Source organism: Petaurus breviceps, unplaced genomic scaffold (assembly GCF_028583685.1).
Source record: "Petaurus breviceps papuanus isolate PSGF00001 unplaced genomic scaffold, PetGlider_PUasm1.0 90760, whole genome shotgun sequence".
Classification (NCBI taxonomy): domain Eukaryota; kingdom Metazoa; phylum Chordata; class Mammalia; order Diprotodontia; family Petauridae; genus Petaurus; species Petaurus breviceps.
In genome coordinates this window covers 521,050-533,938 of record NW_027187338.1, presented here as the reverse complement: position 1 = coordinate 533,938, position 12,889 = coordinate 521,050, and the positions used below count along the sequence as shown (strand labels likewise).

Here is a 12,889-nt window from a genome sequence, read left to right as displayed (position 1 = left end):
TCATCTAGTTCAACAAATACCTGAGCAAGAATTGAAGCTACAATACTCCCGATGAGAGGCCATACAGCCTCCACTGTAAGACCTCTAAATATAGGGATCATTAAATACTGGACGGATGAGTAAACAAAACTGTCTCCCCTCCTTGGAGATGCATGCTATATAATATTTTGACTCCTTCACAAATGGGTAATTAGAGAAGAGATGATTTTGAATAAGGATAATTTAAGCTATGCCCAGAAGGTGTAAAGATGGTAGTAACGGAACTATGGTCTTACAGCCGTTGAAGAGAGAAACACTCTTTAAGGAGCAAATGAACCCTGCTTCTGTGAATCTCCCCATAGAACCCATGTCAGAATTTCTGAGAACATCTTTCCCCTGGTTTAAATAACTGCCTCCAGGAGACCTTGATTTCTTGTTTTTCTCAGGAGACTATGTTGGGGGTTGGTGCCCTATCAGAAAATATCCTAGGTATCCAAAACTCAACAAGACCAAAACAGAACCAATTATCTTTACCTTCCAACACACCCCTCTTCGCATCCCGTGAAGGCACTGCCATTTTTTTCCAGTCATTCAGGTTTGAAATCTTAGTCACAACTGTCCTCTGTCTCACATATTCAATAACTGGCCAACTATTGTTAATTTTACTTCTAAAACAACTTTCAAATCAGTTCCCTTCTCTCTTTTGCATGACCACCTTGATTGATTAGCTGAGTTCCTGGAACATCTCACCTAAACTGTTGTAATTGCCTCCTAGTTGGTTTCCTGGCCTCAAGTCTCTTGGTTTTCCAAACCATCTTCCACATAGGTGCTAAAGTGATTTTCATAAACGGCAGGCCTATGTGTCACTCTCCTAATCAAAAAACTCCAATGGCTTTCTATTACCTCCAGAATTACATACAAACTTTTCTTTTTTATATTTAATGTCATTTGCAACCTTTCTCCAGTCTACCTTTATAGTGATACTATAGTATGATATGTTATGTTACATTACATAATATTATCACATATCATGATGTATCATGTATATCATATTATATTATAATCCTCTTCATGAACTCTTTGATCCACCACGACTGTCCTTTTTGCTGTTCCTTACATAGATAACTTTATTTGCCTTTTCCATGGATTTGCATAACTGTCTCCCATGCCCAAAAGGCACTGCTGCCTCTTTCGATCTTTGGTTCCTTCAAAAATCAGTCGAGTTTTACATTATACATGAAGACTTTTCTGATATCTTCAGCTGCTAGTGATTTCCATCCCAATAACCTTAACTTTATTTTGTATATACTTATGTACATGTTTTCTCTCCCAGTAAAATATGAGTTCTTAAAAGTAGGAATGATTTGATTTTTGTCCCCTATCTCTAGCATAGTCCCTAGAATATAGTATGAGGTTCAAGAAATGCTTGTTGATTGAATAACTGCCTGATTAAATTGCTCAGAAAAGTGATTATATGCTCTGAAATTGGCTAAAGGTGAGGGAGGCAGAGATTTGATCTAAAGTACTCCCATTTCCACGTGAATGTTGAGAAGAGGGAAAATGATTTGTGCAGTGAGAAGTTTCCCTGCTGGGGATGTAGCAATTTTTCAAACCTTAGCAATATAAGAATACATTTATTGAAATGTCTTTTAAGTGGAACAGGCTATCCATGGAAGGATCTATTTCATATACTACCTCACTAATACTTGAAATTCCCCCATTAGTGCTTTATTACTTTTGATTCAATATATCCCTTCTAAGAGTTCCTTTCTAAAGTTCTCTTGCCTCCCTCAGAAGGTGGCCATTCATTTCCCCACACTTTATTGAGAAGAGTGAGTTTTGTCACTCCTAGCTTCTTTGGTCATTTTCCCATTGTAATAGAACAGCGGGCCCCATTAGGTATAAAGGGAGGTAGTTCTGAAAGGTGAAAGAGCATAAAAGGGGAGGTGCAGCATTGTTCTCATTTACTGGGACATTCCCTAATCTCGATATTGGTCATCAGCCCATGCCAGCGTAGCCTAGAATCTAGCCTAGAAACCAACCCAAGCTCTCCTAGCATAATTTAGTCCCATTAGAAAACTAGAGCAACTAGTTACTAGTTGTTTTGTAATTCTGCCTGTAGAAGAGAACTGACATTTCTGAATCTCTTGTCATCATCATCCTTTGTTCCTGTTTTTAACAACAACAAAAATAATACGAAAGGCCTAAGTAAAACCTCTGATAGGGAAGGTGGGTGTTAAGAATTAAGACCTGACCTGAACTATTGTTCTTGTTGCAGTTTCCTGCTTTTTCAACTTCACTAGCCCATCTGGTATCGTCTTATCCCCGAATTATCCTGAAGAATATGGCAATCACCTGCACTGTGTCTGGCTCATCCTTGCCAAGCCTGAGAGCCGCATCCACCTGGCCTTCAATGATATCGACGTGGAGCCTCAGTTTGATTTCCTGGCCATCAAAGACGGGGCTACAGCTGAGTCTCCTGTTCTGGGCACCTTCTCAGGAAGCCAGATCCCTTCTTCACTTACCAGCAGTGGGCACGTGGCCCGCCTTGAGTTTCAGACAGACCACTCAACAGGGAAGAGAGGCTTTAACATCACCTTCACCAGTGAGTCAATGTATCCTTCCTTAGCCTTTTTTGTAGGTGTGCACCACGGGGAAGGAGGTAGGAAATTTTGTTATTAATCCAGTAGGAGACATGAGGAAGTAGAATAATGGAAATCATTCTTTCTGGAAAACTAAGGATGCAATGTTATACAAAGGGCTAGACAGTACACAGGATAGGGTTAGCCAGGGAAGGTATATAGGTTTCTGGAATGATTGAGGCTTCTTTCTTTTGACACACTGATCTCTTCTCTTGCCAGTGAAATATCCGCATCCATATTATTTAGTATCCCTTGCAGGGGTCTGAGGTCATTTTTCCTATTTACTAGCTTATGCTCATACCCTTTCCTCACCCTCTGAAGACTATGGCAGGTGTTGAGCCAAACCAGTAAAGGATGGAGAAAGAAAATAAAGATCAGTTTATGTTAAAAAGAAAAAAAAGATCCAGAATATTTTAGTGGGTCATAAACTCAGTTTAATGCAACATTATGTCTTGGAAGCCAGAAAGAGCCTATTTGATTTTAGGATGCACTAATAGAAACACAGTGCCCAGAATGTGTGAGGTTATGGTCCCATTGTATTCTGCCCTGGTCAGATTCCATCTGGAATATTGTATTCTATTCTGAGTACCACATTTTTGGAGGGACATTACCATATTGGAATATGCCCAGAGTAAAAAGGGTGGCTGGAGATCGTATTATATGAGAATGAATTGAAAGAAACAGTGTGCTTTAGTTTGAGCATATTCGAAGGGGAAGAAGAGGGATTTGTTTATTTGGAGAGCTAGGAATAATGGTTGGGGGACAGTTATTAGCAAAAAGTCTCAACAGTTTGAAGATGGCCCTAGGCTTCTTGACTAGCATGTTCATACTTTGTGACTGACAAAGACCTGTTTATCAGTATTTTTGATAGTAAATATAAGCAGAAAGAATGGATAATAGTTGGAATTGTGTGTCTGTCTGTGTGTGATATGGATACATGCATGTATTTCTGTCACATTCAGTATGCATATACTCATGGAACTCATAGAACCTCAGTTAGAAGTGATTTTAGAGTACATCAAAGCTAACCTCCCAGTCACTGTGATCATCCAGCCTGTTTGAGTACTTTAGTATTCAAGATCTCACTTCCCCATGAAGAAGCCCTTTTCATAATTGGACACTTCTAATTGTTAAAAAAAATCCCTTCTTATAATAACAGTGGCAATATATCATATTTATATAATGCTTTAAGCTTTACTTTCTTCTTCACAAAAATTGTGAGGTTAGTAGTGCAGGCATTATATTTCAGATGAAAGAACTGAGACTAGAGAGGAGGAAGGGCTTGCTTAGGGACATAAGGCTGATAAATATAGCCAGGACCCAAATTCAAATATTAGGACTCTAGAACCAGCTTTTATATTTATATAGCTATGTTGTTTTTCCTGTTAAGCTTCACTTCTCTCTCCCAATAACTTCTACCCTTTGGTGCTGATTTTGCTCTGGAGCAATATAGTTATTCTGTTCTCTTTTTTCCATTTAACAGTGCTTTAGATAATAATGATATTAATTGTAATGGTACCTAACATTCATATAGTGCCTTAATGCTTATGTAACACATGATCTCATTTGATTATACATAGCACTTTCAAGGGTATGAAGTGCTTTTCTTATATTATCCCATTTGGTCTTATCAAGAACCCTGTGAATTGACTCACTTGTAATTACATAGCTAATAAATGACAGATAATTAGAGGGAGATTCCCCCAAAACTTTAGATATCAAATAGGGGTATCCCAGAAGGCTTTCTGTAGGAGACAGTACTTGAGCTTATCCTTGAATGGTGTTGAAGATTTTAAGAGGTGCTGAAGGGGAGAAGAAAACATGTAAAGGTGAAGAGGATACCCACACTCCCTGACTGTCCCATTACTTGGGGTAAAGAGTCCTAACCATTTTGCCTGAATTTTATCTGCTGACTAAAAGCTGAAACCATTATTGAGAGCAGTTTGAGGGCAGATATTTCATTTAAATGTTCGTGTGTGTGTGTGTGTGTGTGTGGGTGTGTGTGTGCAATGAATAGTGATGGGTTTTAACACTGTTAAAAGCTAGAAAACACATGATGTATGTTAACCAACATTGTTACTTTAAAGGCAGTGTTTTCCAAGGCACTTGTGCTGGACATTCATTCAAGGCTTTGCAGTTCATCATAATTGCCACCAGCAACAATGACTAATTTGCCCAGCTAATGGCTAGTGACAAAGTTTACCAGGCTTTTGCCCTGGATTTTTTACTTCCTGAGTCATACCCAATACAACTGAGACACAAGCTTCAGGTCTTTACCCTTCTCTACTTACCCTGGAGTTTTCCTTACTGCAAAATTTTAAGAATTTGAAAATTAAAAAAAAAAGAATAAAGACAAAATTAGATTTTTCAAAGTACCTTAGTACTTAGACCATTCAGGCACAAAACAAGTTTTCTGTTGGAAAGTTTCTTTATTAAAGATCATGTATATCTGATTTTAGAGGACTACTAGTGTAGATGACAGAGAGAGGTAAAGGAATTATTTCAAGTAATGTTGTCAGATCTGTATTTTAAGGAACCACTCTTATGTGCTTGGGGTAGCTGAGAGGAAACCCTGTCTTGGAGGAAGGAAAATGGAATAGATAACTCCAGGTGTGAGGTTATTTAGACTAGATCTCTCTTATCAACCACAGGACTATGTCTCATCTTCTCTGGAGATGACATTATAATACTGGGGAGGGTTTCTGAGTGGGCAATAGATTTGATCTTACAGCTTATTCAGTCAAGTTTGAATCAGTAGATTCTAGAAAACATTTCCTCTTTATGTTCAAGTGCCTAGTTCCTGGGCTGGACCCAGGTTTGGAGTGGGAGGTGGAAAGAAGGCTACTTTGTCTTCCCCTCCATTGCAGGCTATGGGGAAGGCATTGACGGAGGTCCGGGCTTGGTGACTGGGATGTGGTGGCTCTATTTCTGGAGTCAGCCCAGGCTAACCAGCCTCCGTCTCACACAGCATTTCGGCACAATGAGTGCCCTGACCCTGGTGTTCCTGTGAATGGCAAGCGGTTTGGTGACAGCCTCCAGTTGGGCAGCTCCATCTCCTTTCTCTGCGATGAGGGCTTCCTGGGGACTCACGGCTCAGAGACAGTCACTTGCATCTTAAAAGAGGGCAGTGTGGTTTGGAACAATGCTGTGCTTCGGTGTGAAGGTACCTGTGTTCCCAGGAGGGGTGGGTTTTTCATTGTGAGGGTGAGAGGGAGCCGGGAAGGGGGTTTGTCCCAGTTGCCACAGGAGTAGAATTTTGTTCAGCAGAGTTTGTGATCCATGCTCCTTTTTAAAGACCCTCTGCCACACACCATGTTAAAATCATTCAGGACACACTGAGGCTAGTAATGATAAATGTATATCTCCTCTAGAGGCTTATGTATTAGAACAACAGATTATGCCCAAAGGAATAAGCTCTAAGGTCAGGTAACATTATAAACTGGAAACAGTCCTGAACATGGACTTAGGAGAGGTAACTTCTTTTCCATCTTTGCCACCTGATAACTGTGACCTTGAGCAAATCACTCTACCTTCTTAAATGTCATTGCTCTCATCTATAAAAGGGAATCTGACAAGAATGTAGATGTATAAATGCTATCTAAGTTATAAAGTGCTATATAAATGTAAAAGCTAATATGTTATTGGGATAATGGTGGAATTTTAGACATTTGGCAAATCATGATGGGGGAGGTAATTTTTTTTTTAGCTAGGATGCCTCCCCATTGTTTCAGAAATCACAACATAGAGAGAGCCCTCTTTCCGGGGCCTCCTACATTGACCTCAGCTGGAATGATAGTTCAGATCCCTATCACTATGCTGCTTTTCTCTTGTAATCTTTAGAGCCTGACAAATTCTAGGTTTGAGCATCTTCTCTAGATTATTTACCCTATATGGACACCTATCATTTTCACTATTTGTTTCACTATGGATCATTGACCAAGCACCCTGGCTTCCTTTCAAGTTCCAGCTAAAATCTCACCTTTTATAAGAAGCTTTTCCTGATTCCCCTTAATGCTAGTGCTTTCCCCCTAAGTTTATCTCCACTTTATCCTGTACATATCTTCTTTGTACATAGTTGTTTGCATGTTGTCTCCTATATTAGATTATAAACTCCTTGAGAACAGGGACTATTTTTTTTCCTTTCTTTGCATACCCTGCACTTAGCATTGTGCCTAGAACATGGTAGGCACTTAATAGATGCTTGTTAACTTGACTTGTTGAGTTCTGAGGCCCAAGCACTCTCTTCACTTGTGCTAGGAGAGAAAACCTAGTCTGTGTCCTCTAGGTGCTCAGTTATTAGCTAAATAAGAATAAGAAATCCTAGCATTTATATAATACTTTAAGGTTTCTAGAGTGCTATACATACATTTTTAATTTGATCTCTGTTACAACCCTGAAAGGTAGATGCTGTTATTATTTCCATTTCATAGATAAGAACACTGAGACTGAGAGAGTAAATGACTTTTTTAGGGTTACTTAGCTAGTAAGTATCTTATGTGGGATTTGAATTCATGGCTTCTTGACTCTTAAGTCCAGAGCTTTTATATACTGAAACACATAGCTTTCTAAAATAATAATTCAAACTTCTGTCTAGGAAATTTATTCACAGAATTTCTATCATATTAATATTGCAAATATTTAGATGAGCAAAATGAAGTTCAGAGATGGTAAATGACTACTTGTGCAGAGATAATGTCAAAGCCAGGACTGCATTATTGGTCTCTGAACTTCCAATCTAAGACTTTTCCCATGGCCCCCATACATGGGGCAACTAGTATTTACTGAGCTCTTAGTAAAGAGATTATACATCTGAAACAATTAGTAAGAAAGTTAAAGTATATCATAAAAACATGGATACAGGTTTGAGCATGGTGTGCCTGTGGACTGCAGTAAAAGACCTTGATGAAACTGAGACATGCCAAAATCTTGGGAATTAAGAATAGACTTTGAATACTAGGCAGAAGATTTACAATTTAATTATAGGTTATAGGAGGTTCTTGACGGTTTGATCATTTTGTTGTTCCTTAATTGTTTCAGCTGTGTCCTACTCTTCCTGACCCCATTTGGCATCTTCTTGGTAAAGATGCTGAAGAGGTTTGCCATTTCCTTCTCCAGCTCATTTTACAGATGAGAAAACTGAGGCAAACCGCATTGTGACTTGCCTAAGGCCACACAGCTAGGAACTATCTCAGGTTGGACTTGAATTCAGGAAGATAAGTCTTCTTGACTCTAGGCCTGGCACTCAACCCACTGTGCCACCTAGCTGCCCTGGTTTGATCATAGAATATGGACTTAGAGCTGGAAATGACCTTAAAGGCTCTCTAGACCAACCCCCCAATTTATAGATGAGGAGCCTGAGTCCCAAAGAGAGTAAGTTACTTGCCCGGGGTCACATTTTTGTTAAGTAGCATTTGAGTGGCATCAATTGCCAGTGAAGCTAGATTTGAATATAGGCTTTCCATCTCTTAATCCAGTACACTTTACACTGTACCATGTTGTATAACCTGTTACCAAGGTTATAGGTCATAAGGTAAAGCAGTGATGTGTTGGACACAGTACCTGAGCTAGATGCTCATGTTTCTATACAGGAAGCTTCCTCTCCAAAATTCCACTTTAAGTAAATGAATGATAGTGTTCTATCTAATCACTTGGACTAGAAATTTTAAGAGTCGTTTTTGAATAGTCCATTTCAGTCATGCCCTTAGTCTAGATAATCTCCAAGTCTTACAAGATTCTTCTCTTATAACACTTGTCTTATCTATTCCTTTCCATTCCTGCTTCTACCCATCAGTTGATGTCTGGAGTACCACCCCAGTCTCCTAGTCCCTAGTCTCTTTCAGGTGCTCAGCTTAGTCTTTCTAAACTAGTTCTTTCATCTATGCTGCTCCTCTGCTCAAGAACTTTTAGGGGATTTCTATTATCTGTCATGTCAACTCCAAACTTCTCTGCTGATCATAAATGTATTAAGTGCTTCATGTTATAAACGCTGTGTGAGGCACTGGGGATACAAAGTCACAAATGAAATAGCCCCTAACCTTAAGGAACTCACGTTCTGTGGTAACATTATACTAAATATCTATGATGTAATTTTGATAGGGAGTGAACTAAGAACAGAGGTCATCAGGAAAGATAGGGATTTTATAAAGTGGAAAGGAATAGGAGAATGGGGAGGGCATTCTAGGCATGGGGAGGGGCAATAGTTTATGCTAAGTTATGGAGATGGGAGATAGAATGTCACATATAGGAAATACCAAGTATACCCATTTGACTGGAAAATTGAGTGGAGTCAGGTTGTAAAGGGCTTTAAATGCCAAGTAGCAGAGTTTGTATTTTCTATAACTTGGGGGCAAGAGGGACCCACTGAAACTTTTTGAGCAGAATAGTGACATGATCATTTCTATATCTTAGGAATACCAGTTTACCCTCTGTTTGGACAATTGATCAGAGAGGAGAGTTTCTAGTAGCAGAGAGACAGGTTAATCACTCATGTAATAGTTTAGGCAAGAGTTAATGAAGGCTACTCGTAGTTTGGTCTTCTTATTTTTATTTTATTTTCCTTTTAGCCTTTAGAAATCTCAGATAATGCTATTGGACAAAGTCAATGAAGTTCCCTTTCTGAAAAGAATTGGTAGTTCCTGTTTGTTTTAATTTTCCTTTAAAAAAATAAAAAGCATTACTGCCAACTATAAAAATATTTATAGGATGGAGATATTTGGAAACATCTTCTCATCCAAAAGTTACGACTATGTGATCTATTTGAGATCTTTATTGACATTTTTTCCTTCCTCCCTTCAACAGCACCCTGTGGTGGTCACTTGACATCTCCTAGTGGAACTATCCTGTCCCCTGGTTGGCCTGGCTTCTACAAGGATGCACTGAATTGTGTGTGGGTGATTGAAGCTCAGCCAGGATACCCTATCAAAATCACTTTTGACAGGTGCTTATTATCACAACTTGACATGGAGAATATATATTAGAGTGGGAACTACAAGAAGGAACTTTTGGAGGAAGGGGAAAGGGAAATGAGATTTTTCTGTGACAGTGGGGAAGAATATCTTTTTGCCTGTGCTCCTAATTCTAAAAAGGAGAATTTTTAATCCAAGTACATAATTAATTTTAGTCTCAAGCCGTGCAGTGGCCACAGATATGGGCCTTAGAGGGTCTTAAATGCAACAGAACAATTTACACTAAAGAATATCCAAACTATATGCAAGTATCTAGCCTTTCTAAATCAATTCCTCTTTCCAAAAACCTGAATTTACAAAGAAATCACAGAATCTCATAGTTGTGATGTACTTCAGAGGCTATCTTATTCCCATTAGTTTCTGAATAAGAATCCTCTTTGTAACTTAGGATTTTTGTCATTTTCAAAGGATGAGAAGTTCATTATTTATGTAAGATTTTTTTCTTCCTTGGCAGATTTAAAACAGAGGTCAACTATGATACATTGGAGGTCCGAGATGGACGGACATACTCATCACCCTTGATAGGAGTCTACCATGGAACCCAAGTTCCGCAGTTCCTCATCAGCACTAGCAACTACCTCTATCTCCTCTTCTCTACAGACAAGAGTCATTCGGACATTGGCTTTCAGATCCGATATGAGAGTGAGTATTGGAAGGGTAGGGGAAGTGGGTGACCTAAAGATCCTGTCCTTGCTAGTGAAGGGAAAGGACTCCTTATTTCTCTGAAAGCTTGTGAGACAATATCTCACTTCCATTGTACCATGATTCTGTTATGATTCTCTATGTGTATTAATCACTCATAGTTTTATAGATAGAAGCCATCTTAGAGACTGACTATGCCAAACCCTTCACTTTATGGGTAGTGCAGAGAGAGGAGTGATCACCTTAGAATCCAGCTTAAAAACCAAGATTAGCACCAAAATGTCTTGAGTACTACCAATAAGTTACCCTCCCACCATATTGCTTTGTGTCCTACTTTTAAAGGGCACACCTCAAACAGCTACTGTGTTTCTAGTACTGCAGATATGTCAGAAGGTTTCTGTTTGTCCCTTTTTGTTGGGAGGAGTAATTGCTTGGTCTTACTCTATCCACATGCAAATTTAGTAGGAAGTAATTCTCCTCTCTGAGGATAGAAGGAGCTAAAAGAAATTGCTCTTTGAAGAGTTAGGAAAATAGTGATGCCTTATGGCTGCTTTCTGAGAGGACTGAAGTGAGTTGAGAGTTCAGGAGGAGATAAGAGTCCACGTGGGACTGTTTATAGCATTACCTCATTTCTTTGAGATATTTCTACTTTTTAGGGACTAAAGAGAATAGCTGGGGTATAAGATACAGAATAATTGTATCAGCACTTTTTCTGAGACCTACAATTAGCCTGGGTATATATAGCTTGAGCTATATAATATGATTAGAGCTGGTATATCAAAATGACCAGACTGACAAGCAGAGAGAATGTGGGGAGAAGTGGTAGATGCACAGTCTGGCTAAGTTCAGGGGGCATTGAAGTGTACCAGTAGAATCCTGGTTACTGCCCTCCTGTATAACAATTGTGCTTTCCTGGTTACATTCCCTTTAGAAATAGCTCAAGGAGAGTTTTGGCATTTGTAGTTCTTGGGTTCTATATGGGTGTTTTTGATCAGGCTGTGGGAAACAATGGAAGTTTTCTGTTGTCAGTGTATCTCCTAGAACATTCCTACCCCAAGGATATATTACTGTTGGATCATGGGTACCTTGACAGGTAGAAACCCTCAAAAGGATAGTTCTTATTCCCCTTCTCTATCCTATCACTTTGCAGCACTTCTCTGCCCCATCACCTCTCCTACTCCCACAAATGAAGCTAAGAAACTAGACTGTCTAAGGTTAGGTCATGACATGAGATTATTCCAGCCTTTTGTAATAAGCCATTTCCAACTGAGCCCTTTGCTACATCTGTGAGCCATTTCTTTTAGCAATGGATTTTCTGTTACAGCTGTAACAATACAGTCAGATCACTGTTTAGACCCTGGGATCCCTGTGAATGGTCATCGTCATGGAAATGATTTCTATGTTGGTGCTTTGGTGACCTTTAGTTGTGACTCTGGCTACACTTTAAGCGATGGTGAGGCACTGGAGTGTGAGCCCAACTTTCAGTGGAGTCGAGCTCTCCCTAGCTGTGAAGGTAAGTTGGGAGGTTGGATTACATCTTGTCTGTTCCCATTTGTGTGTTGAGTAGGGCAGAGAAGTGTGGGGAGGACCAGGTATAGTACCAGGTTCCCACTGGTGTGGTCAGTTTATAGTTTCTGAGAACATCTAAGTCATCCTTTCATCCTCTCATGGCCCTCTTTCTCCTGTTCCTGCAGCTCTTTGTGGTGGTTTCATCCAAGGCTCCAGTGGTACTATCCTCTCACCAGGCTTTCCTGATTTCTATCCTAACAACCTGAACTGTACTTGGGTGATAGAAACATCGCATGGCAAAGGTGAGCCTCAAAATCTTCTGGAGATTTCTTAGCACAGTATCTTGCCAAAGAGTGATCTATGTGATTATGTAATAAACATAAACATTCCTTTAGAGACACCTCTGCTGCAAGAGTCATATCCCTTTTTCTAGCCTTCATAGTCTCCTCTGGGTGTTATGGCATAGAATTCCTGGGGGAGTGGCAGGTACCTGGCATAGGGAGCAAGTGGGCAGCATCAGATCTGAGCTAAAACAAAGTGTCCTAGAGCTCTTCTTGTATGTGTAGTAGTGAATGGGTCTTGGGGTTGTTGCTAGCTTCACATAAGCCAGTTTATCCTCAGTTGGTGTCTAGCAACTCATACTATTGTACTGCTTCATTCAGTGCCAGTTGCTGACAGTGAATATGGAATGAGATGGCATAGTTCATCACAGGTCCCTTGCCTTGCAAGAGCTTCTTAGTATTGTTTGGTAGACTTGGTCCTCAAGCAGTTTTCAGGTCTATCCAAAATTCCTTCACATAATCCTTTGTTACCCCTTCTAATGTATTATATCCTTAATCATATAGGGTGTTCCAAAAGTCCTTTAATATTTAATAGCTTAAAATTATACTTAGACTTGTAGGATAGCCTTGCATATGGAGTGGCTCATTCCCTAAGGAGTAGGTGGAGTGGATGAAGCACAGGAGTTAGAGTTAGGGAGAGATGGTTTCACATCTTCCTTGAGACACTTACTCTCTATGGGACCCTGAGTAAGACTCTTAACCCTTTCTGAACTTCAGCTATCTCACTTGTAAAACTGAGATTATAGCTTCTGTTTCATGGGACTGTTGTGAGGATAAAATAAGATGATGTATAACATGCTTTGAAAATTTT

General features: G+C 39.6%; 1 protein-coding gene across 1 annotated transcript in view; it reads left to right on the top strand.

The window, feature by feature from the left end:
* Window positions 1-12,889, top strand: part of CSMD2 (CUB and Sushi multiple domains 2) — a 1,071,431-nt gene that overhangs the window by 721,504 nt on the left and 337,038 nt on the right. The window contains exons 14-19 of the mRNA XM_069067881.1: window positions 2,258-2,584; window positions 5,590-5,784; window positions 9,420-9,558; window positions 10,041-10,228; window positions 11,553-11,741; window positions 11,923-12,039. Coding sequence (XP_068923982.1) covers window positions 2,258-2,584; window positions 5,590-5,784; window positions 9,420-9,558; window positions 10,041-10,228; window positions 11,553-11,741; window positions 11,923-12,039 — 1,155 coding nt within the window. The remainder of the gene's footprint in view (window positions 1-2,257; window positions 2,585-5,589; window positions 5,785-9,419; window positions 9,559-10,040; window positions 10,229-11,552; window positions 11,742-11,922; window positions 12,040-12,889) is intronic.